At 32.8% G+C, this 27,517-nt stretch overlaps 2 protein-coding genes across 2 annotated transcripts; both read right to left on the reverse strand.

Annotated features, from left to right (window-relative positions):
* LOC106797677 (uncharacterized) lies at positions 1–18,666 on the reverse strand. Its single transcript, XM_041013544.1, is given in 21 exon segments — positions 1–33; positions 116–193; positions 754–920; positions 1,556–1,760; positions 2,161–2,259; positions 4,675–4,735; positions 8,551–9,130; positions 9,289–10,146; positions 10,220–10,441; positions 10,518–10,916; positions 10,919–11,074; positions 15,848–15,945; positions 16,014–16,583; positions 16,720–17,089; positions 17,092–17,236; positions 17,238–17,631; positions 17,726–18,002; positions 18,005–18,163; positions 18,273–18,347; positions 18,429–18,476; positions 18,567–18,666. Coding segments are annotated over 21 exon segments (5,094 nt in total).
* Positions 18,667–20,382: 1,716 nt separating this feature from the next.
* Positions 20,383–23,313, reverse strand: LOC106797678 (uncharacterized). Its single transcript, XM_041013545.1, has 7 exons — positions 23,173–23,313; positions 23,026–23,095; positions 21,306–21,445; positions 21,007–21,164; positions 20,813–20,933; positions 20,528–20,698; positions 20,383–20,457 (listed from the first exon to the last, which is right to left on the reverse strand). The coding sequence occupies exons 1-7, from the start codon at positions 23,311–23,313 to the stop codon at positions 20,383–20,385; spliced, it is 876 nt and encodes a 291-aa protein (XP_040869479.1).
* Between the last annotated feature and the right edge of the window lie 4,204 nt (positions 23,314–27,517).

Raw genomic sequence — 27,517 nt, forward strand, 5'->3', positions numbered from 1 at the left:
TCATTTATCTGAATTTCCCACATCCACAAACTCCTGTCACGGGTAGTAAATAAATGAGTTGAGAGCACATTCAATGAAAAACAAATTACTCGGTTGCGTGTTTTTAACTACCAACCTGAAAGAAATTCGTTGCAATGATAACATCTGACTTTTCTTTGAAACGAATTGGGAATACGGCTATGATTCTTTGTGGCTGGATACACCATGTATTATTTGATCAATATGGAAAAGCATTAAAATGTGAATAACTTTTACAGTCCAGAAAGTTGGTAATGAGTTGTCTTTGATTATTAGGTTGTTGAATTTTTCTTTTTGTGAAATATAACTAAATTTAGAAGGACTTGTTATAAGCAAAATAAATACAGAAGGAATGGAGGTTTCATGAATGGTTATTGTTGACTGTTTGAACTGCCATTTTTTGAGAATCAACAAGTTGTTCTAAATTGAAATAATTAATGAAAGATAATATGTCAGATTTCTTCTTGACTTCTTGACTTGTTTGCTTGCATCACAAATTTATAGTGATTGTGGTTCTCACTATAATTTGATTCAGGTTATGAATTTCTTAAGTATATGACGGTGTTACTTGAAAGTTGAAATACATATAGCTTATATTGTTGATATGATATCATTCCATATATTACAATGTTCTTGTTCATTTTATATGGAAGGTCTTGTTATACTTTGGTTTCTTGTTTTTCTTCTATGGCATTTGACTTGTCAGGTTAAAAAATTTGATTACCTAGGAATTACCTGCCTGATGAGAACGAAAAGGTCTTTGGGATGGTAGAGTAGTTTGATGGGTTTGTACATCCCTTGAAGTGCATCGTCAGAATTCACGTTCCACAATATTTCTTTTAGCTGTGAACTCAAAATTACTGAATGTATTGTTGAAATCTCCATAATGACCTTATCATAGTCTAGAACAAGAATTTGGCATCATCAGATAGTTCAAAATTTCAAGTTAGATTATGTGAGACTGTTAGTCCATTTACTGACAAGATGCATACAGTGTTTATTTCTATTTCTTTTACACAGATTACACACCAAGAAGTTTCTTTCTAGACTATATTTGATTTTCTGGACTGTCTGAATATTGATAACATCTTTAGATTTTTTTTCATCATTTAAATGTCCTTGGACTATTATAATTCTTCTTTCCAGTTTGATAATCTATGTCATACTTGAGTATTTAGAAAGTCACAAGCTGTGTATTTAGTTTGTGTAGCATATGCTGATATTCTGAAGTTTTGTTTCTCCCTTTGCTGACTAGATTCTCTTAGGATTCCTGTAGCTGCTAAATTATTCAAATTATGCTTTCCTTGTTGGACATATGTTTAAATATAAAGGAAGTATGTGGCTTGAATCCAAATGTAACATGTATCAAATATCAGTTATGCTCAGTTCATGAAAAAAATTGTGAGGAACATTTACTTTGAATTCACTAGTTAATTCTTAAATAGAAGGAAAACTAGATAGCCAAACATTATATTATTATTAAGTAGAGTGGAAGGGTGGCAACCATGCTGCAAGTTGTTTGTTAAGGAAAACAAACCTTTGTTTCGAGGAATCTGATTAAGGTTAAGCTTCAGAGCAAGCTGATATCCTTCTTTGGCTGGCTCTGCAATCTCCACAACATTAGGACAAAGACCCTTTACCATTTCAATGGTGTAATAAGAAAGTTCGTTTGGTAGGACTCCATGGCAAAGAGGTGACATTGATATTGACAAGTAGGCTACTTGTGGATTAGAGGCTTGAGACTGTAAACATAGCACAAATAATCAAATCTTACAGAGAATGTTTGTTAAAACTTCAATTTAAAATCCTTAACAAATCTAAAGATTTGCACACAACCAAAATAATGCTTTGATAAGCACCTCAACTGTGCACATTCTCTCTTTTCATGTAAATTTTTTGTCATATACCAATTTATTTTTCACATGACAAGAGTGAACTTTTTAAACTGTGATTAATCTATCAAGAGACATGAGGTAGTTGTCTGCAATACTGGTTGGCTAGAAATGTTTTGTTTGAAATGAAGGAAATAGCTATATATCTGTGTGTGTGTTAATTCTGCTTAAGGAACTAGGCTATACATAAATATGTAACAAAAAGTGAGTGGTCACATTGTGCAAGCTTTGAGCAAGTTAAGAGTTTTACCTGAATATGATACTCCACTGACCCAAATTCATATAAGGGATGATCAATCTCCAGTGGCTTCTCAGCACTGTCATGACGTTGACAAACATTGCCATTATCCTAATGAGAGTTACCACTCAAGCAACTATATTATCATGATTTGTACTCGTTTTCTGAGGATACAACATTACTACACAAATGCTAAATAAAGGGGTTCTACTTAATATTTATATTGTCAACTTCAAATGCTAACAATATCATTGATTTGGTGGGGGTTTGGATGGGAGCGTGGTAATTATACTGTGATAGATTTATATCAGGCTAAAATATAATATGTTCGCAATTCGTAACATATATCTAAATTTTGTGTTTATTTTCTGGTAAAATTTTTCTTTGTATTTGTTTTCTGGTAAATTTTTTCTTTGTGTTTGTTTCCTAATTTTTGAAAGTTTTGTTTTAGATCTTTGTTGTCAATTAAGTGATGATGTGATTGTTAAATATTTCGATAGACGATTTGCGGTATCCATTTTGTATTTTTAAAAAGTTAACGGTCACATTATCATAACAAGAAATCTTAAAGGATAAAAAATAAATTTTTTTAAATATCAAGGAGTAAAAACAAAAGTTAAGTATATATTAAAGATTACAAATATATTATAGCCTTTATATAATAATAAGTTGGAATAACTTTTTCTTTGTTAATATAAAAAAATTAATTATTTCCCTGAATGTGATCCCAACCAAATGTATACAAAACTTCAAAAGCAATGACAAATCAGATCAGGTGATGATATTTCAACTTCTTCCAATCAGTGAGATTTTCAGCAGACACAACCATGCATTTCTTACCCGGAAAATACATCTTATGTTTGCCAAAATCATATCAAACACTACACTAGTGCTATCAGAAGGGAGATTTTCTGCAGCTTTCAAGTTTTTGTTAACATGTGATTTTAAACTTTTTTTTCTTTCTATAGAATATGATGAGACTCGTTTTTCATTCTCTTTCTAGATACTTCTACAATAATAACTTAATTATTCTGAGCTATCAGATCCTGGATAATATCATTTTTGTTTCTTTTGTTCTAGCACAAAATAAAACCAAGTTAAGAAAGTTTGTAGGGAATCACTACAAAAAAAAGTTTATAAGGATGCCATTACTAAAAATATTTTACATTTTAACAAAAGAACAAATCACAACAACATTCCCCTAAGATTTCGTGTAATTACATATGCATTCACTGTTTTTCTAACCTTTACTTTCACCTCCATTGTAAGAGGTATTAGTGTAAGGTTTGAAGGGTATAAATATAATATTTTCAAACATATAAAAGGATGTTAATGTAATATTTTCAAATTTAAAAGAGGATTAGTGTCAGGAAAATAAAAAAGAGGTAAAATTATGTGTAATTTGATTAAAGCTCATGTGGTACTGCTGTAATTTGGTTTTAACAAAATGTAGAAAAAATAAGACAATTGAGGCTGCATATGCATTTTTGTTTGGTGAATCCGAGATATCCCCAAAGACTAATTTCTTGAAATACTGAGACCCATCTAAGAGATTGATCTTTCATAATAATTTTTTTATATGTATGAACCAAGAATCAAATCTCTATTTACATAATGAAGTGATTGAACACAAATGGTTAATGTGTTGAAGTTAAGATTGAATCATTTTAATAATATTCAAGTTCGATATTTGGTGAAAATAATTTTCTGTTAGGCTTTACTTGCTTTCTGGCAGAACTTTGGATTCAGTTTCAAATAAAAAGATACAATAAGGAGACCAAAAAATAAACAAGTATTAACATCTGTCAAAAAAATTGTTTTAATTTAATAATTTTGTCTAGAAATAAGTTATTATCTTTAATAAAATTGAAAAAATAATTAAGACTACAAATTTTCATAATGCTTAATCATTTCAATATAGTACTTCAAACACACATAATTCATTTAATGGTATATATATATATATATATATAAATAAAGTAACATCGATAGAAATACATTAATTTTTTTTAACACTGACCTATGTACTTATCATACCAATATATATGTTCAACTAAATTTATTAAATAAGGAAAAGATAACTTTTTAGGAAAAAAAACACTTCAAGATGTGATGTAGAGAAATAAGAGTTTTCTTTATTATCTATAGAGATATAAAAGAAGTTCAACAGCAACAAGAGATACTAAAGAAAGTTAATCAAGTAGAAAAAGAACTAGGATTGTATTAATATACTAGTTTGTAACCTGTAAGTACGCACAAATCGTTTGTAATTTTTTTCGCATGTATGTTTATTTGTTTTGAAAAGTAGAAATAAAATGAAAACTAATGTGCAAATCAAAATAGATTAAACATTGATAATATATTTACATAGTAGATAAATTGTTTAAAAAAGCAAAAAAGATAAACACTATCATCATGAAGTAGCAGTTTAACATTCTAAATTTATTCAGTGTCACTGTCATCTCAGTTTTTCTTGCGGCGGATGATAATTTCCCATATTTTATCACGTTTGTAATAGAAGGAGACCTCATCGCCGTGAGAGAAATCACTGTCGGCAAGGAATTCATACCATGGTTGTACAACGTATCTGTGGTCAATTCCAATATTAAGGAGCAGAACATAGTGGAGGTCCAAATTTTCTAAGGATCGTCATGTGTTGGCCACAGGCATTAACATGTGTAATGGCACAATTTGGGAGTCTCTCTATGAAAAAAAAAGTGTTATACATAAATAGGAATTCCTATAAGGAACAAAGAACAACTTTTGATGGTTACCAGTGGTTGGGGTGCAACAAGCATTGATTGGGTGATTTCAATTGTCCAAATATGCTCTCTTGAGATCAGCCATGGTCTTCTGCAGGTCTGGTGCTCTAGTGAGGGAGAGAAATGAAGGTCGAATATGGATTTGTTGTCACATGCCAAGAAGTTAATGGTGACAGATTCATAAATTGTTAAATCTTTCCTAAACTGGTTTAGTCCGTCAGCGAAGTATATTTTTTATCGATGCTGTCTTAGTCTGATTTGGTATGCTGTTCCATCATATCTGAAATGGACAAAGTCAGGGTATTCTGGTGCCCATTGTTGGTGGTAAAATGAAGGCACCACTATGGTGTTCTGCAAAAAAACATAGTAACAAAAGAAAATGAAACTGGAGCAATGAAAGAACAAAAAAAAGCAAAGAGTGGGCATATAAGATTATCCTATCGTTGTGGAATGGTGCTGTGAACTGCATGATTAATGGTTTTTTGTTAATTGGATATTGAATCTGCAGTGAGATAAAATGGAAAAAATAAGATTAAATATGGTACTGAAAGAATATTTAAAAATATGTGGACAATGACAACAACATAATCAAATCAATCAATGTATCGTGGCATGAAGTGTATTCTGCAATTAATGTTGAGAGTGATAGTCATGGTTAAGTTAGCAAGTTTTATAAAGTGTATTCTGCAATTAAAGATTGAGATGTGAAGTGGCATTGGGTTGGAATGCAGGTTTAAGAATCAGAACAGAAAAGCTATGGCAAAGTTTTGGGATTGTTTTGGTTTGGGACAGGGCACCAATCTTAAAATTTGCTGCATTATGTCTGTTTTTTTCATATGATAAAATAGAGTAGGAACAATTATTTTCTTGTCTAACAGAAGTCATCGTAGGCAACTAATACTTGGTGGAGCAGTTAATGGTTAAATTAAGTTAGTGATTGGTTTGAGAGTAGTTTTTTTTATGCTGGTAGTGTGAAGTTGGAACTTCAGTGGAACCAATATTTCCGCTATCCTGTTATTCATAGAGTGGTGAAGTATTGTATCAACTTTTGCATAGTGCGATTTTTTGATTTTGCTAAAACTCTGTGCATATTATAGGTATGAAGCAGGAACTTCAGTTGAGGCAATATATTAAGTTTTGTTATACTTCTATCACATATGATTTGTGCTGCAAGTAAAAAGTTTTGGTCTAGAATTACAATGTGCAATTATTCATTAAGATGACAAATCAATATAGATTGAAATGTGGAAGTCAAGCAACATGATTGTCAAAATCATAAGCTACACCTAACAGGACAAATCCCTCAAAAAGAATACGTAGGAGGAACTGGGTCTGGACTCAATTTTGTTCCCTTTGGTCAATATAGCCTTTTTATTTGGTGATAAAAAACATAAAAATTAAATTCATTTTTGTGCTAAAGGAAAGGGAACTCTAATTAATTTATATATGTCTATATCAGTTCTAATGGAATATGGATTTCATATTGGGGATTCTTGCAGGTGTATATTCTATCTAGTTACTATCCATCAGTGGCATATTGCAAATTAGAACCAATTTTATAGTACTATATTGCAGATTAATATCAATAAACAGAAGAGACAAAAAAAATAATTCCCTATTTGTTGTCTGGCAGTCAAAGGATAACAAAACTAAATTTTCAGTGCTTATTCATATGTTGTTTGTTGTTTAATTCTAAACTCAAAGTTGATAATATCAATCAGTCAAAATGTATCTGTGCATGCATTGAAAAGATTAACTAACGAGAAAGTTTTGGTTTGATGTATAGAACAAAATAACAGGAGAGAAAGAAAACCTAAGTATGTAGTGCAAAAAGAAACGCACAACTTTGGGAATCCGGATGGTGAGTTTCATCACAGTACCATACTCAGTTAAAATTTTAACAAAACAAAGTAAAATATAGTTAACAGAATTTTAATATATATTCTAAATAATTTGAGACTTGCCTTGCTTAAAACAGATGATGAGTCTGAGCTCATGGTTGTCCCAGTTGAAGTGGAGGATGAGTCTGAACTCATGCTGGCAGTCGTTTGAGTATTGGTTTTTTCGGAAATGAAGGAGGAGTGGATGGTCGGAGAAGAAAGGCTGTTTGGAGAAGAACTGTGGGATTGATGCAGTGGTTGGTGAAAACGTGTAGCTGGTGGCATATGAATGAATTTGGGAATTGTAGAGCATTGAATGCTGGCTCAGAAGATTGGACGTAGATAGTGATCTGAATCATCATGAATGTATCTCTGGTGTTGCAGGTAGTTGAAGTGTTTTTTTTGGTTGCTGAATGTTGCAACCAATATTGATATTTATAAAAATGCAGGGGAAAAAATTTATCACAAAAAATCATCATAATTATGTATTTGGCAGAACATATATTCAATATTAATGATCTTAGCAAAGCAATTATACATGTTCTAAATATATATTTCAGAAGAAATTTTTTTCATGAATAATCAAAAGTTTTTTACAAAATTAGTTGATTGTTTAACTACATATATATAAGCATTTCTCTTTTGACATTTTAATCTACATAAATCAATGATTTATAAATAATGAATTAGAATGTCAATTAAAATTCGAAACTAATCAAACTTTTTGACTTCATCATGATGTGTGAGTGAATTAAGTAGATTGAGAAAATAGGCCATTGGCGTTTGTATATGTGTGAGAGAAAAAATAAACATTAAAAAGGATATGTAATAAGTTGGTAAATTAATAAAATAAAAAATAAACACAGTTGCTAAAGTTAAATCAGCAACACATAATAATAATAAATTTGTTGCCAAAAGTACCTTATTTGAAGTATAAGGTGCAATATCATTTGATAAAGTGGAGAGCAGGTATAATTTTGGATGTTCCAGACATTTTCCTTGAATAGGTCTGTCACAAGCTCACAATACAACCAAGAATAAGATGGATTTGCATATTTCTGGGGCAAACAAATAGATCGATTTTCTTTTGGGAAAAAAATAAAAAGGGTTCTCTTTGTTTAGTATAATAATAATAATAATAATAATAATAATAATAATAATAATAATGATAATGATAATAATAATAATAATAATAATAATAATAATAATAATAATAATAATAATAATAATAATAATAATAATTGCTGCAGCTTCCATGACCCATGAAAAATGATTCCATATAAATCCTATAAACTTCAAAACCTTTGTTTGTTACAAAATTAATACAAAAGCTCAGTAGAGAAACTAAATCTGGAAGTAGAAACCAATAATAGATAGTATAAATAGCATCATACTTTTCGAGGCTCCAATAACTGTGTTCTTAGTTTAACTATTTTTGCCTTGAGTTGTCTGAAATGATACTCTGTACAGTAGACATAATGATAATAATAATAATAATAATAATAATAATAATAATAATAATAATAATTTTAAAATCAAGCAAAATAGATGCAATTTATAAATTGAATCCAGTAGTATAAATTGCAATAGAAAGATTTTAATATAGAAGATGATATTATGTACCTTATAATAGAACATTTGGCGGTGGCTGATATGATCTTGTATTTAGCTGCATATCAGAGCGTTTTTGAGTAATTGTTAAATAAAGTATTATTAGGAATAAAAACAAACAATTGTGTTAGAGTAGAAATTATATTAACCTTGCTAGATTATTGAAGACTTCTTTGAAAACTACATTGGTGGTAGAAGTCATATTTTTCTGGTCTTTATCATAGATAAAAATTGTTAAGCCTTTCTTTGTTTTGACCCTTGATAATGCAACATATAATTGACCATGGCTAAAAACTGGTTTTGGCAAATAAAGTCCAACTGTGGATAGTGATTGTCCCTGAGATTTGTTAATTGTCATTGCATAAGACAACATGATTGGAAATTGTCTTCTTAAAAGTTTAAAAGGCCATGGTGATTGTGAAGGGGACATGGACATTCTTGGAATGTAAACCATATGGCCTAAATTTTTGCCAGAAATGATTTCAGCCGCAATTACATGTTTCACTAGTCTTGTAATTATTAATCTAGTGCCATTACACAGGCCTTGAGTTTGGTCTAAGTTCCTTAAAAGCATTATAGGAGTTCCTATTTTAAGCTTGATACAATGATTTGGCAGGCCAGATGTCATCAATGAATTAAGGAATTCAGTAGTTATTGTTTGAAAATGACAACTTTCATTGGTTTCTGATTTGTCTATAGAGTCAGAACTTAGGTATTCCATGTGTTCACCTATGATAATTTTTGTAGTTAGTATGGCAATTGTAAAGTTGAAGATCACTCCAAAACAACAAAAACATAAAATAGATATTAATATTTAAAAATTGGTAATTAAGCACGGCTAATTTAGCTAGATGTAATATGAATTGGATTAGTGATTCTATGATTACCTTGGATTAATGATAGTATATAATCATTGACCTGTCGGACTGTTTCGTTGGTTGAAGCTAATATTGCCCTGTTGTTGAAGTATTGAGCATCATTGTGATCCTGTGTTAAATCTGGGAATGTTGAGTTAACTATGACATGGATTGGATCATCATATTGAGTTATCAACGGGTCCTCAGGGATTTCAATTGTGGAATGGCCATAATTTTCATGTCCAATAATTTCATCTCCAATGTCTAGGATCCACTTAGCAAATGCGGCAGTTTCTTGTTCATCTGGTGATTGTTCATTGTTCTGCAAACGCATGTTTTTTGTCAGTCTTAAGACCTGACAACAATCCCATAAATAAGAGGAATTGATTGTTGTGTTGACAATGTCTGAGCGACTTCCCCTTGGAATGACTGACAATATTTGTCGGAAGTCTCCACCAAATACGATGACTTTACCTCCAAATATTTGATTTGAACTGGGTTTAGTTTTAATTATATCTCTTAAACTTTGGTCAAACACTTCAAAAAAAAATTTATGACCCATTGGTGCTTCATCCCAAATAATTAGGCTTGTTTGATTTAGCAATTCAGCCAATTCACTCCCTTGATGAATGTTGCATGGTGAGTCTTCAAAAATGGGTACAGGTATTTTGAATTTTGAATGTGCAGTCCTGCCACCTGGCAACAATAGAGAAGCTATGCCGCTGGAAGCAACTATAATAACAATTTGATTGTTTGCTCTCAATGAAGTTGCCAATGTTCTCCATATGAAGGTTTTTCCTGTACCTCCAAATCCATATAGGAAAAACATGCCACCTTGATTTTTGTTGACGACTTCAATGATTTGGTTATAAATTAATGTTTGTTCATCTATAAATATGTATTAGTTTATGTTAGATGCAAAAGAAGAACAATTTAAATTTAAATTCGAAAGGTATGGCACCTGTCATGGATGAAAAAAGTTGCAAAAATTATGATCTGGTCTCATCATTGTTGTAATTTAGTTATGCTAATATTAGGCTATTGCCTAGATAGGACGTGCAATCAACATCCTCAGGATATGGCATTGAAGGATAGTCTTTAAGTGATTTTTGGTTTACGTGCAACAGTTGTTCAATCTCGAGGAATGCCAAATTACTCAGATGATTATCATCGATATATAATTCTAACACATTAGACGTTATCAGTCAAATTATGATTATGGTTGATGCGATCTCATGTAAAAATTAATCAAAACAAACCTGTATTTATTGTTGATTTGCTATAATGATATGCAATGTCATTAGCTAGCCAATGCCAAGTTTGGTTCCAAACTTCTTTAGGTTTATTGATGACACCTGTTAAAAGCATCAACACAAATAATTTCCTCAAATAATTAGTTGTGCCCTAGTCCTTTACCTCTTTGATTGCTTCAATGAATTCTCTGTCATCTTGTAAAAACCCCATGGCAAAGCATGCTTCTCTATATGTAGGGTATTGAATATTTGTAACAGTTCTAATATCCTCAAATGAAGTTGCTCCTTTGCATCCAATAAGCATCATCCTCAAATAAAACAATTCTCCTGTCGTTGGTAGGACCCATATAAGCCTTCCAATAGTGTATCCTTTCTTTCTAAGGTGCCATGATCTAGTCTTTGATTATATACAAACTTTGAAACAAATTCTGAATAAGTTAGAGTTCTTCCTTCTCAAAAACATTTGTTGGCATTCATCCAAGCTAAAAATTTGGAATCTGAAATGCTTGGCTTGGATAGGACATCATCAATGTCATCATGGTTCTCATAAAGAACACTGTGTTAGCTAGACATGGCAAGAAAACCCGTACCCGTGGGTACCCGCCCGAATCTGTCCCGACTTTGATGGGTAATATCCGAGTTGACCGGGTATGGGTTCGGGTTTGGGTTTTTCCCGATGTCCAAAGGTCGGGTAAGAGTACGGGTATGGGATTATTGTATCTGCCCCGACCCCGACCCCGGACCCGCCCTGCCACTTGAAAATAACATAAATAAAAATGTGCACCTAGGAATAAGTTTGTCTGGTAGACCATCATACCAGCAAAAAAAAGCACGACCCAAGGTCCATTGAAAAGACACTCCGCTGGGCCAAAAAGTGAACCCGATGAAGAAATGCAAAACCCTAAACACATTAAGGTTTGGCTGTAACCTAGAGCTGGCCGTTTCTCTCATTGATAGTTTCAAGTCTCGGTAAGATCTTCTTCCAACTCAGAAACTAGATCCGCTCGCCTTCTTCGTTTAGATTATCATTATACTGCTTTTATGCAATTTTATTCTTGCTTTATGTTGTATCATGGAAAATGGTTTTAAGTAGCCGCTGAATGTGGAAATTGTTCCTTATAATTCATATATGCATTTTTGTGTAACATCAGACTCTAACAATCACAGAGAAGATAGATAGAAAATAAAATCTTGAGAAGTTGTGCCATCTCTCCAAAGGTACCAGCTACCTCGAATTGACCCCATCTGTTTTTGTTTTTTCTTTTTTTCCTTCATTCTAAATAACTCTATGTGTTACTACTTTGTTGCTTTCTTCTCTAGCAAATGGTCAACTGGCTTGAGATATATGGACACAACATTGGCATAACTTGCTATGTTCACTAACATGCTATGTTTCACAGTTCACTAACTTATAAGTTATCATGCTTATGTATATATGTCTTTATCAATCTGGTTAATTGAGTTACTCTATGTTTTGGGGATGTTGGTTTCCTAATTCCTAATTAGGGGCTGGATCTCTACTTGATGTCTCAATCTAATTAATAAAAGCTGCTGCATGATTTTGTCTTTGGGCCTTGCATGTATGCCTTCAATTCCAGTAACCATAGCTAGTGCGTAGGATTACCTAACTAGCAACCACAAATATACCTGCAGTAACCATAGCTAGTGCGTAGGATTTTGTCTTTGTCTTTGAACCTAAATTGAATTATAATTGAACCTAAATTGAATTAATTTTTTTTAAGAATTATTTCAAGAAAAAATATACTATTTTATAAAATTATTTGGATTAGTCAAATTATTTCTAAAAAACAATTTAGTCAATCAAACTGATTTTTATTTAAATATTTTTTATTTGAAAAAAATAATACTTCGAAACCAATTCTATTCGTTTTTTTATACCAAACTAGTATGCATTCTCCTGCTATGCTGTCAGGTTTTACAGACACGTCAAACAATTTTTACACTATTATTACTTATTTTAAATGATGCATAATTATACTTTTTACAATGTTATATTTGATTATAAAATCATTACTGCTGTTTCACAGTTCTCTAAAATGTTATACTTCGAAACCAATTTTTACACTAACATGCTATGTTTCATGGTTCTCTAAAATCATTACTGCTGTTCTTCCTCTTTCTAAGCTAGCTGTCACCCATCATTGCTTTTTGAAGTACTATTCTCTGCACTAGTTGAAGTCCATGGCATAAAATATGCAAAATGAGGAACCTAGTTCACACCAACTAACTCCACAGTCTTCAGACTATCCTATTCCGCTGTCTTCACACCAACCAACTCCAGTAGAAAGTTCTACCAGTACAACTAAAGGTCCTAATAATGAACCTATGCAACAACCACCTAGCATGGAGGTGGATGACCATGGTGTATCATCAACAAAAACTGGAGGGAGGCTCAAAAGTATTGTGTGGAACCATTTTGATAAGATTATAACGGTTGATGGGCAAGATAAGGCCCAATGTAAATACTACAAAAAGTTTCTCGGGGGAGCATCAAAGAATGGAACAAAGCATTTGCATGCCTATATGGAGAAATGCATTCAAAAAAGGTTACATGACAAAGGGAAGGTACAAACATTTCTTATTCCTAAGGTTACACGAGGTAGACAAGAATTGACTGCTGGAGGTTATAATGAAGAAAATGCAAGGAAGGAGCTTGCATGTGCTATTATCATGCATGAATATCCACTTTCAATAGTGAATCATGTTGGGTTTAGAAGATTTTTAGCTACACTCCAACCACAATTTCAATATCCTTCACGAAACACTATAAAGAAAGAGATATTTAATGTTTATGACTTTGAAAAATCAATTGTTACGAAGTTGTTGGATACAAATGAAGGAAGGGTGGCAATTACATTGGATATGTGGACTGCAAGCAACCAAAAGAAAGGGTATATGGCTGTCACAGCTCATTACATTGATAGCTCATGGACTTTGCAAAGTCGCATTTTGAGGTATTAGCAACATCCTTAATTTTATAGCTTCCCGATATATTGTGTTGGATATTTTTCATATATTTTTGTGTTGATATATTGTGTTAGATCTTTTTCTGTGATAGTGTGATTAAGTTATTTATTGTTATATTATATGCTAGGTTCATTTATGTTCCTTCACCTCACACAAGTGAAAGACTTTGCAATGCACTAGTTGAGTGTTTGCTGGATTGGAACATTGATACAAAATTGTCCGCTATCACTTTGGATAATTGTAGTACAAATGATTGCATGATTGAAAAAATTAAGGATAAGTTGCAATTAGGCACTTTAATTAAGGAAGGAGTGTTTCTTCACATGCGTTGTTGTGCACATATCTTAAATTTGATAGTAAAAGAAGGTTTAGGAGTTGTGAAGGATGGAGTGGAAAAAATTCGAGATAGTGTAGCATATTGGATTGCAACACCTAAAAGGCTGGAAAAATTTCAAGAAACTGCTAAACAATTGCGAACCCTTGCACCAAAAAGTTGAGTTTAGATTGTCCAACTAGATGGAATTCAACTTACAAGATGCTTGATGTTGCAATATCATATAAGGATGTGTTTCTCGATTAAAGCAGTGTGAAACTCAATACTCTTGCTTTCCAAGTGATTCACAATGGGAATTTGCAAAGGAAGTGTGTAAGAGGTTGACCATATTTAATGATATTACAAAAATGATTTCTGGTACAAAATATCCAACTGCCAACATTTATTTTCCTCAAATTTGTGAGATCAAGATGACTTTATTTGAATGGGTCAATTCCCCTAATGAAGTGATTCAAAAAATAGCAGAAAAGATGTTACAAAAATTTGATTCTTATTGGAGTGTTATTCATGTGATCATGGGAGTTGCTACTGTTTTAGATCCAAGATACAAAATGGAGTTGCTTGAGTTTTACTTTGAATCAATTTATCCCATGGATTATTTTTCACAAGTTAATAGGATCCGAAACTTGTGTTATGATTTTATTTCGGAATATCAAGCCAAAAAGCATCCAGATTCTACTAGTTCTTTTGAATCACTAGATGTGGTTAGTGATGGAAAGAGTAAATTGTGTGATTATGATAGATACATTGAAAGAAAGAAAGGGCAAGAACCTCAACTATGAAAACGAAGTTGGATCATTACTTAGAGGATGAAGTTTTACCAAGAAATTCAGATTTTGATATCTTAATGTGGTGGAAATTGAACGAGCTAATGTATCCAACACTACAAGCAATTGCAAGGGATGTGTTAGCTATTCCGATCTCCACTGTAGCTTTTGAATCGGCATTTAGTATTGGAGGTCAGATATTAACTCCTCATCATAGCCGACTTCATTATACTACTCTAGAAGCTTTGATGTATTCTAAAAGTTGGTTATGGAATTCAGAGAATGCAGGTAAAATTCTGAATGCTTATGTGATACTTTATGAATTGCTTATATTTTTAAAACTTATAACTTGTTATTTATTATTTTATAATTATTATTTATAGGTTCTAGATCAATTGAAGAATCAACTTTTACTGATGAGATTGAATTCGATGATGAAGGTATATTCACTTTTAGTTGTTCTAAATTTTTTTTAATATCATTATACATATCTAATTTTTCAAATTTTGTAAAATATAGGTGGATCTTCGATCAGTAGCATCACTCAATGCTTGCAAGATTAGTAGACATTATTGTTGATCTGTAAAGTAATAACTATATTTATTTACTAATGCGATGTATGATTTTAAGATTTGAAACATCTAAAATATGATGTTTGATTTTATAAATGCCAGGTTGAGCGTTGAAGAAAAAATGTTGATGACATCTTTGGAGAAGTTAGTGGTGATTTTGATGATGGACATTGTTTTCATTTTCTATTTATTTCTCATTTGGTGTAATTTGAACTAATGAACATTTGAATTATGTTGTTTCATATTTAACGTATTTTATTTACCTTAAAAAATTATGGAATCACGCTAGACAAATGTGTTAGTCTTAATTTTATTTATTACTAGTTAATTTTATTTTAGAATTTTTACATAATTTAATATTCATTTCTTAACGAATTTTGTAGACACATACACTATAATAAATTTAATGATATATAAGTAGTTGAAAATAAATATTTAACAATCAATTTTTTTTTCTAAAATCAATTTTTTAATTTTTTTTAATTTTTTTTTTAATTTGAATCGGGTACGGGTTGGGGTCGGAGATACTCGATACCCGATGGATACGGGGATGGGATAATAATTTAAAACCTGTCAGGTATTGGGTACGGGTTTGGGGACATGTTGAAAAGTCAGGGTCGGGGATTTGGGAGACAATACCCGTCCCCGCCCCGCCCCATTGCCATGTCTAGTGTTGGCCTGGAAGATGGAAATATAATCTTTCAACAGCAGGCTTCCTAGCATGTATTGGAAAACCAAAAATTCTCCAAGCAGCTTCACAAGGAGAAATGTATCTGGCATATACATTAATTTAGTAAAACAATAATGGGCACATTAATTACATATGTTAAATTAATGCTACTTGCAGTCTATATATTCTTTAATCTCATCTTTCTGGTTGGTAGCATTCTGGATTTCATCATTGCCATCATAAAGCATAACAGCAGTAACTCTGTCATACCCTTTATTTATGTACTTGAATAAATATTTGATTGAAGTACTTTGATTACACCATTCAATATTGACATGCGTTTGGTATTTTTTCAGTAACTTCGGATTATAAGGTACGATGTGTCTATTATCAATGATAACACCATTATTTGAAATTGTACGACCATCATTTCTCCTACGATATACTGGATAACCATTTGCATCTAAAAGAGTGCGAGGTTGGAACATTTTAGGATAAAATTTGCTACACTTTCCTTCTTTCATACATGGAGATTCAAAGTGTATAATTCCACATGGGCCATGAACCATATGATTTTGCACCAATCTATAGAGTTTTGGGTCATCTTCCTTTGAAGGTATCTCTGCTGATATAATCTGGTCAATTTCATCTGAAGTTGGATATTTATTGTCTGGGTGCAAAAACAACAATAAATGGACATGAGGAAGTCCTTGTTTTTGGAATTCTATTGTATGCATATTTGTGATTGTTAAATTATAGTATTAGCTAGAAAACAATAACATATAAATATGTAACAATTATGTTATAGGATGAGCAAAAGTGAAAAATAATAAATTGAATTCTAAGTTTAATAGAAAAAGTTGCTATCAACTTACATGCCACTGCTTTTCCAAGTAGGTGATTCTTTGTTAGGTTTGAAAGCATTTCTTCATATTTCAACTTGAAAACTCGTGAGATAATGTCTGGTCTCTCTGCTGGTTTCAAATTCAATGGAGCAAGTAATCTATGGATTTCTGGCCAATTTGGATTACATGTTAAAGTGATAAAAAGATTTGGGAAACCAACGTGGCTGCATACCGCCATACCATCAAAATATAGCTGATCCATGTAGCGGGGGCTGCCAACAAAGGTAGAAGGCAGAATTACTCTCTTGTCTTTATTTAAACCTTGGCTTGTCCCAGCATCCAGTGAATTTTGTAAGCTACAATACTTGTCAACTCTGAGTTTCTTTTGGTTGTTCCTGATGTGCTAAGTATTTCTGATTCAACTATGGTATATGCTTCAACAATGAATTGTTGAAATAGTCTTCTAGAATGCAATAAAGTTTGAGCTTCATTTGATCTGGATTGAAGTCTATAAGCAAACCATTCTCTCATAGTGAGACGATTTCTCTTTCTTTTTTTTGTTGTCTGGTGTTGCATGGTGAAGTATGTTAGGCCTATATCCATCTTCACCATAAAGGAAAAGCAGAGGGAATTGTAGGTCTAGATAGCTAGAGTGCAATTCATGTATTCTTTGTAACTGTCCATTTTGAGTCTCAACAATAATATCTCTTCTTGAGTTGGGATTAAAATCACCTACAATAAGTGCAACAACTTCTGAAACAGTTGGAACATTGTATGTATGACCATCCTTTTCACAAGTAGATATCAATCTTAATCTGACATTATCCACATCACTATTTGCCAATCTATCTCTAGCCATCCTAAAACTTTTAGCATGTGCATTGTGTTCATCCAGCATTTCAGCTAAACTTGAAACAATTTGTGGTTGAATTCCATCATGCTAGCTGAAAAAAGTAATGTTAGAACTGATATGTAATTGAAAGAAAATCTGTCATGAATGTATGATTTTTATAATTATAGAAATGAAAGAATCAGTACCTGATGACATTAATTCTATTTTGTACTTCATTATCTGTGTCAAAGATATATAATTGTGCAAATTTGGATTCTTTTCCAGACATTGGTAATAAACTGCCTATGCGATGACATGGTTGACCCTGAATTATAATTGTAGGAGGTCCTCTTGAATGATTAATTGATTTGTCTAGCTTAATACCAGCAAAAGTAAATGCAAACATCATGTTATATGTGTGTATGTTTTGTTGATAATTTCTACCATCAGCTGAATTATGATCAAAGAGAAATGGAGATATTAGGGTGGATTTTGTAATAATGGAAGTTTAACTTTGCCGTCTCCACAACATAAGTTGAACCTCAGGCTTCTACTATTTTTATGTTTTGATATTATTTCATTATACCACATTTTTGCATTACAGTGTCTACATTGCATTAGTTGGTCATCAAGATCAGAATAGCCTGAAATTGTTTAATGACATATGCAAGGATGATGGTAACAATTGATAAGATGGATAAAAAAATATCTCAACTGATATGGTTGTCAATGAGTCAGAATTATAATTCTCACCTTCAGTGTTAATTGCAGAGTCATTGGGAGAGGATTGGCAATCTTCATTTCCAGCGGAAAAATTTAAATCGGATCCTTCAAGAATTACAATTACATATGGTTATTAGATTTCATGGATGAAAAAATGTTGAATAAAGGAGTTTGTTTACATGGTACCTTGTGTTGATTCATAACTTAGATCCTCTGATGAATCAGATTCAATTGCTTATAAATAGACATAAATCAAAGTTAAATGGAATCAATTAATTGAAAGCAATATATTTTACATGCAAGATGGTTCGTATAGTTTCTTACTGTGATAATTCCTAGATTGTGAAGTAGAGTCCATAATTGGCTGTGGAGGGGCCTGAGCCTGAGGTTGTCGTTTTTTATCTATGATACGTTTTCTGTTCATTCTGGCTTTTGCTGAAATAAACTTGTCCTTGAATTGGTACTTTTCCGTGATGTTAATGGCAATTGTTGACTTGGTTAAGTTATAAATTAATGAGAAAATGGGGATTGAGATCAACTAAGAAATACTAAACTAAATCTGGAATGCATGTGAGACATTCTGAAAATAAGAGAAATGGACAGCTGAAGGCCAAGAACTATAGTTCAACATTGACAGCTGGGAAAATCTGCATATAGGAATGATGACACTTGCATGTAGAAGCATCGGTTGGTGAGACTGATGGGAAAGCTAATATGAAAGATGTAGTGGATTTTTTGTAATCACATTTATAGCATATATCATTCAGCTTGATGTATGTTTTTTTTTCTTCGAACGATGCAGAACAAAACAGGGCACAAACAGGTTAAGGCAATCCCAAACCAAAACAACTTTTCATAAATTTGAGCAATTAAGATTGTGTTTATTGTTGAATCAGACTTGTTTCTATATTGAAAATTTTCACGTTCTTAATGGCAATTGTTGTACTTTACCAAGATACAAATTAATTAAAAAGAATGAAACAAATCTTGAAAATAATAGAAATGGCTAGCTGAGGGGCTAAGTGTATGGTTCAACATTGATAGCTACAAAAATTGGAGATACAGGAATGATAATAGTTGTATGTAGAGCCATGGCTTGCTGACATTTGCACAAAATCTAATATCAAAGATCTTTTGTGTGCAGAAGTAGGGAGAATGAATTTTGGTGAACTCCAAAAAAAATCCCCTTGCTTAATTTGACATTATGATAAAAAAAAAAAGTGTATCATATTTATTCTGGTTTTATCGTATCAGGTGCCATTGTTCGAATGAGCGATTAATGCTATTTGTGTTAGACCCAGAAGTGCATCATATTTGATTTTACAGATGATTGAGAATACAATTTAAATTGGATAATATCAACACATGAAATTAAGCTTGGGAAAACAACTTTTGGCTCCACACTGCAAGCGCACAACAGGTTCCAATGCTAAGTTAACACATATATAGAGTTTTAAGAAAGAGATTATGGAGAACTGGAAGCAAGAAGCTACCGTATCACGGAAAAGATATTTTCTTTAAAGGAAAAAGGGTGTAATAATTCATTGTCCTGATTTAATTTTCTTAATTAATATCAGTTATGGTCATGCTGAAATAAACCACAGTCTATTAATAATGATTTTGTAATCGGGTTGGGAACTGATAAAAAAATATAATTCAAATTGGACAATCTAACACAAAAGATATCTAAACAACCAAAAGTTAATTCCTGCTTCCACCATTAGGAATCTATAAGATATGTCCACCCTGACAAAATGTTAAATATGGACAATACAGGAAAAGAACGTCAATGTTTCAACAATTGCACGTCTTCCAAATAATAGAATCCATACAACGCAAAAAAAATGCAAGTAACTGCATTCATTCAATTTATTCATGTCTTGCTAATTTGTTAGATGAAAGTTGGGTCGGTGAAATCTGAGAACCTTTTGGTTCATCATCACAGTCATAAGATGTAATATGTTTTGTAGGTGTCAATGGAAGACCCAGAAGTGAATCATGATCTACTGTGACAGACACAGATTATTGCATAACACTTACACTGATCAATAAACTAAATTTGGAATTAGAGGCGATGGAGTTTTTAAATAAGATTCTGCCAACACACACAGAATCTGGAAAACACTATCACAGTGTCAACTTACAGATTCAAGTTGGGAAGGATCATCGGAGGATTATCGGAATCAAAAATAGGACCATGAACCTTGGAAATTGCCTATATAAGATATAAGTTCAGGGTAACAGATATGACAATAATGGGTGCAACATGCTTTACAAAACATTACCTCAGCATCAGGCAGCATCTCCACCACATCATTGATCAAATCTATGTCATTTGAGTATCTAAGAACAACAACATTGTTAAACTTGGGTTGAACTTTGACTTTAAATGCAAGGACATAACCCAGCAACTTATCAAGGGCTTGAGGAGAAACATTTAAATCAACATCACCCTCCTTGACCAAAGAAAAAAAAATCCCATAATTAATACATGTAATCAAATTCGATAGTAAACTAATAAAACATCATTCAAATGTTAAAAACCATCGTATGATAATTTGGTTAGGTACTTCAATTTTCAGCTTGTTAACTTCATTAGCTGATGGTCCAATCAACTCAGTGCATTCACAGTCCCAGAGCAAAAATTTTGTGCTTTCCTCCTTGTAGTTGACCATCACCTCAAGTCTATACCTGCCAATGTACATAAGAGTGTAAAAAAGAGTGATAAATGAAGATGACAGTAATGAAACACGAGTGGAATAACCTTAGCACAGGTTGATCATTATGTTTGCCACATGCACATGTGAATGCTGTTGTCTCAACATCAGTTTTTTTGTAGCAGTAACTGCAAGCTGAATAACACCATGAATGGTTATCCATAACAATTCTATTAATGGAGCCAGTAGTAACACAAACAATTTCCTAGAAAAAAAGATAGGCGTCACATTCCAAATTAACTGGTACAACCATTGAATAAATAGCAGGACTTTGATTACAGTTCATAGATTTTGATCACCAGGACTTTTCATCAGGTTTTCTATTGAACTGAATTAACAGTTTTACCTCAGAAATGTTGCTAATCTCAGAGATTGTCTTTGCTTCAGCTTTTGAAAGAAATGCATCCTTTGACGACAATTGGCTTGAACCTGAAACTTGCGAACTCCCCTGGCCACCAGGTGTCAAAACTGACCGAACCTGAATGCCTAAATCAGAAAGCCCATAGACATAGAATAAACCAAAACTATTAGAAAAAATAATTCACACATGTAATTAAGAAAGTTTGTAAATTCAGGACCAAGGCCATGACCAACAAACCTCTCCCTGAATTCTTGAATTTCAAACACAACTTCATTGATCAATAATTTGGAGGCCATCAACGAATTACTGACTGAGGGTACATAATGTTGGTAAATATTTGTGTTTTAATTTAAAATTTATAAATATATATTAATTCTATTTTATAAAATAATATTTATTTTAGATTCTCTTAAGATTTTGTTTTAATGAGTCAAACTAGTTTGTTATATTTGTTGTGACAACTGTAGGTTGGTTTTCCAACGGTCATATTTCTAACGGTCATATTTTGTTGTTGCAAAATGCCTATATATATCTCTTTCCTCTTTTCTAGAAATGACAGACTGAGAGCTCTGGTTTCTGGTTTCTTTCTGCCAAAAATTTATCTCTTTCTTTTCCTATACAAAACTTAATTTTTGTGAGAGCAAGAGCATTGGTGTTCATAAGGTTCGGGGATCCTTTCGCTGCACACGATCGGAACCAACGGGTTGTCGTATCTTGGGAGAGGAGCATAATCAGAATTTCTTACCCGTGTAGTGGGGGCGTTTTCTCTCTAAGTATAGCGTTTACGCGCTTCAACCCAGGTTATATCTTTCTTTCCTTAATTTATTTTCTTGTGCTTATTGTATGTTATAATGCATTATTCATGTGTTGTCAATTAAATTTAATTTGCTACTGCTATTTTGTTATTTAATTCAAGACTGTGCATCTTCTTCATATTTATTTTCTTTCATTTTTGTTTTATTTTCCAACACATAAGATCCTGTATTTTTTTGTGACAAAAAAAACATATAAGATGTTATTTAATAAGCATAAGAATTCACAAATTTGACATCATGTTGTACCCTGGCCTTCTTTGATTCGCGCATGGGTCAATATAATAATGATGGGGACATCGTTTTCAGACTCATTCAAGTAGTCTAAGAACTGCAAGCAATAACTATCCCAAAGAGTGCAAGACAGGATTTGGCCACTATGGCAAATAAACAATGGTTAATGCATCAGCTTATAATGATCAAATACAGATAGCAATTGGACACCATACCAAACAAACAATGATGAGAGTAAGAGCATATAATAATTATAAAAGACATAATTTGTCAAAAGGTCAATTGCACAATATAACCTCAAATCCTTGAGTTTGAAAACAACCCTTGTACTCTTTGATCCCACATGGCGATAGACCACCTCATCCACGACGCCAATAATGTCTCAAGAAATCATAAAATAAAAAATGTCATCAAAAGAGCTATAATTTTGTGAACAAACTATTGAACAAATTGCAACTGAACTTACCAACCAACAACTTAGGTTGGAAGAGCCCAACAATGATATTGGTGAAATCAGCAAATTTATATTTCTTAAAGGGAAGATCCTCCAAATCAGATTTCCTCACAACAGTCAGTAAAAACTAATTTATACTGGTGATCACAGATTCTAAATTGACCATCATTCTTCATGACTTTAAAATTATGCATTACATAAGTACAATTTTCCATCAAATTAGTCTTCCAAGACTTTAGCTGATCTTGTTTGCAGACAACATAGATTGCATCTCCCTGTAATAGACAAAGTATATAAGTAACTGGTTGAATGGTTAATAATGAACCAAACAAAAAGACAAAGAAAACCATACATGAGAATCAGTTATGACCATTTCTGCTTGTTCAGACCTGTTGAAAGTCCCAACAAACCAAAGATCAGTAATTCTTACGACAAGTTTAAGTGTCTCTTTTGATCCATTAATAGACTTGATGTTATCTGGAGCACGTGCCATAATTCTACCACAACATGACCGATAAAATTTGAACAGAAATACACGTCGGAGAATCAAAGAAGGTGCAGCAAGGCAGCAAAACATATGGCAGAAAACAAAGGCAACCGAGCAAGACAGCTAGAAGAAAACTAAGGGCAAAACGGGACGGGTCAAATAGGCAAAAACACAGCAAAATGGCAACATGTGAGAATTCCAACAATGGCTACAATAGGCATTTCAATGGCCTTCTTTTCTTACTTACACATCCAATAAATGATCCAAAAAATGGCCAAGCATGGCCACGACAAACCAAAAAGTTAATTGATCAGTCATAAACAAAACATGCAATTGGAAATGTGGTAACAATGAGCAACAAAGCAAAAACAAACATGGATAAGAATCATGCAAGCTGCGGACACAAGTGCATAATAGACATGCAACTCTCAGCATGAGATGAAAAAAATATATCAGAAAGAAGTAGAAAACATTAAATGTAGAACTAAAGAAACATAACAGTGTTGGACAAGTGGCCTCAGAAATTTTAAGAATGGGGGGTTGAATTTAGATTTCGTTGACTATTCCTAATTGAAAATTTCCCTTTCTTAGATATTCCCTAGATTCAATTATTTCTTTAATTTTAAGTTACTCGAATAACAAATAAGGAGAAGTAAACTTAAAGAAATATAAACACAACAGAAAGTAAAAGAGATTAAGGAAAGAGAGAATGCAAAACCGAATTTATACTAGTTCGACCACAACCCATGCCTACATCCAGTCCCCAAGCAACCCGCTTGAGATTTCCACTATCCTTGTAAATTCCTTTTCAAGCAATGAACCACAAAGGACTTCCCTCATTTGTGTCCAATTATTACAACCAAGAAGTTATTCCCACTTCTTGCAATGAACCCCAAGGAACGTTGGTCCCTTGTGTCCAGTGATAACAATCAAGAAGTTATACCCACTTCTTGCAATTAATCCAAAAGACATTGGTCTTTTGTGTCCAGTGATCAACCAAGAAGCAAATCCTACTTCTTGCAATGAACCCAAGGAACATTGGTCCCTTATGTTCAGTGTTTGCAACGAAGAAAACCTTCTCTTGAAAACAGTCACCAGGAGTAGGTCTCTTGAAAAGCTTTTTGTAAGAATGGAGGAGAGGAAGAAAATAGAATAGCACAAGTTTTTGCCCAATGAACTTTTCTTAACAAAGCAAGTGTTGAACAAAAACTCTTAGAAAGATGTTGAGAATGATTTAGTTTTGAAATTCATGTCATGGTCACATATTTATAGCCATTTGATGGCTCTTCAAGAAACCATGTTAAAAGTTGTGACTTTTTGGCAATTTTCTTCAAAACCAGTCACTTTAAAAAGTTGTGACTTTTGGAAATTTTCTTCAAAACCAATCACTTTAAAAAGTTGTGACTCTTGGCAATTTCTTCAAAAACCAGTCACTTTAAAAGTTGTGACTCTTGGCAATTTCTTCAAAATCAGTCACTGGTAATCGATTACACAGTTTATTTTATCAAAGGTTATGACTCTTCGTGTTGAAGTTTGAAATCCAATGTTCAAAACCACTGGTAATTGATTATAAATATTGTGTAATCGATTACACTATTTTGAAAATATTTTGTCACAAGTTGTGACTCTTGAGATTTGAAATTCAACATTCAAAAACATTGGTAATCGATTACATGCCCATGGTAATCGATTACTACTTTGTAAAATAGTTATAAAACTATTTTGGGCTTCTGGTAATCGATTACGACCTTATGGTAATCGATTACCAGAAACTAAAAACTCTGGTAAAAGATTTTTCTTTGAAAAATTCTTTTGGGCAAATTGTGCTATGCAATCTTTTCTTTGAAAAATTCTTTTTATACTTATCTTGATGTTTTTCTTGAGGTTCTTGCATATCTTGAGTCTTCTCTTGAATCTTCACTTGAATCTTTTTGATTTCTTTAATGTTGTTTGAAAAATCTTTGGCATCATCAAAATAATCTTGGAAGCTTTGCTTCTACAAATAGCCAAAACACATTCGAACATAATTTTTAGCCTCATTCAAGTACTCTAAGAACTACAACCAATAATTATCCTACAGGGTGCAAGACAGTATATAATAGACATGCATAGGAATCAGTCAACCTGGCAACACAATTGTATAATAGACATGCAAGTATCACCATGACATGAAAAAAAATATAGAAACAAACAATGGTTAATGTATCAGTTTATAATCAAAATACAACCACAATTTTTCACAAACAAAGCCCAGCACAAACTAACTAAAACACAATGATAGAAAAAATCCAACAATGCATTGACAAAAAGCAAAAAATCTCAGGAAAACATCCACGAAAAAAACAAAAAAAAATACTTAAGCTAAAGAATCTCAAGCAAACGTCAACCGGCTAAAAATTTAGACAGAAAAGAGGAGATTTAATTTCCAAAAAGTTACAACCAAAAGGAAGACAACAACATTACCTTCACTCCCCACAACCAAAGAGAACAACGCAGCAAATCAAACTGCAGAAAATAGGGGATTTATTTTCCAAAAATTTACAACCAAAAGGAAGACCAAAGATGAATGCAAGCATGCAGCAAAAGAAACGGAAAAACAAAGGAAAAGAACCTGAAAAAATCAATGCTACCTTCACTCCCCGCAACCAAAGAGAATACCGCAACAAACCAAACTGCAAAACAAATCGAAATGGACTCAAAAGTTAGACAGAAAACAGGGTTGGGCAACATGCTTGCCATGAAAGCCAGGGCCAATCAGAAGGATATGCCATTGCAATGGAGGGCTGAACGTTCTTAAAATCGTCATATGAAAACGCAAGAAGGAAGATGCATTGCTGCAAGAGGTGGAAGCATCTGAACAAAAAATTTAACTGAGTTAATTTTTTCGGGTAAAAATTTGATTATAATGTAAAAGTAGTAATTATAGATTACCAATGGTTTAGGATCACCAAGCAGGACCTGTGTGAGTTCAAGAGTCCAGACATGCATTCTAGTTGCTAGTAGGGGTCTGCCGCATGCTTGTTGTTCTAGCGGAGGAGTGAAATGGAGGTTGAAAATCCATCTATGTTCACAAGCCATAAAGTTGATGGTTACTGACTCGTAGATGTCTAAGTGTTTTCTCAAGTGTTTGAGGACATAAGCAAAGAACAATTTTCCTCAATGTTGTCTGAGTCGTATCTGGTATGAGGCTCCGTCATAGTCAAAGCGGACAAAGTCAGGGTAGTGCGGTGCCCACTGTTCATGATAGAATGCTGGTATTTTTATATAGTTCTGCCCAAAAAATGTGGTAATGGTAAGTGTTATGTATCAGGTAAAAAGAATCAGGGAAAAAACAATGTGAGTAAAAGAGAAGTCGAATATCACCTTGTCGTTGTGGAATGTGGCAATAAATTGTAACATGCAGTGTTGGCTCATAATGGGATTCCTCATCTGCAATAACACAGACATGATAATTGCAGTTACAACAACCATTTGGTGTGGAGAGAAGCAGTTTACTAAAAACAAAAGCTAAGAAAATTAAAGTTGTTTAGGCGGCTCTGGTGATGTTATGCTCATCTTTGGGACAGTCAGAAGTTAATGGTACTTCAGGAAAAACACCAAGACATGAAAATCCAGGAATGTTGTGAAGCTTCTACGTCCTTTGGTATATAAGTTGTCCTTTGGCATGTCACTAGAAGCTGAAGTAGCAAATTGCATGAATTAAATTATTGCATTTTCCCAAAGTTTGAATTAATGGCAGGATCATTTGGTTGGCAGGTGTGCAGTCTCAATCGCTGTTTCTGAAGAGTCAAGGTTGCAGGGGCATTAGAATCATTGGCAAGCTACACAGGTGTGCAAGCAACTGAACGGTTATTTGTGCATAGTAAATAATTATATTATAAATGCTTTTAATGCTACACATTCTATGGGTCAACTGGATCTGACAATTGGGCCAGCATCATGATCAAACAATGTAGACAGAGGTTTGCCACTTGGTTGCTAATTTAATAAACCTGGGCTGATATTGAGAATTTGGGTTAAAAAAATGCACAGCAGAGGATAATAGCATTCTAAATTTTTCACAGCCAGAAATATAATTGTTGGAAGTTGACCTCATGCATGACCATTGGATGAAAATCATATGGCATCGAAAGTAATTTTTTGATAAACAAATTTGAAATTTTGGCAGAGATGAATGCAGAGCATGTATGTAGATAGATCAAAGCAGATC

This window comes from Glycine max, chromosome 20, assembly GCF_000004515.6.
Source record: "Glycine max cultivar Williams 82 chromosome 20, Glycine_max_v4.0, whole genome shotgun sequence".
In the NCBI taxonomy this organism is placed as follows: Eukaryota; Viridiplantae; Streptophyta; class Magnoliopsida; order Fabales; family Fabaceae; genus Glycine; species Glycine max.

Coding starts and splice junctions, on each gene's coding strand:
- LOC106797678 (XM_041013545.1), bottom strand. CDS start 23,313: ATGGCACGTGCTCCAGATAACATCAAGTCTATTAATGGATCAAAAGAG. Junction 20,934..21,006: donor AATGATCAACCTGTGCTAAG/GTTATTCCACTC, acceptor GTACATTGGCAG/GTATAGACTTGAGGTGATGG. Junction 20,458..20,527: donor AGATGCTGCCTGATGCTGAG/GTAATGTTTTGT, acceptor TATCTTATATAG/GCAATTTCCAAGGTTCATGG.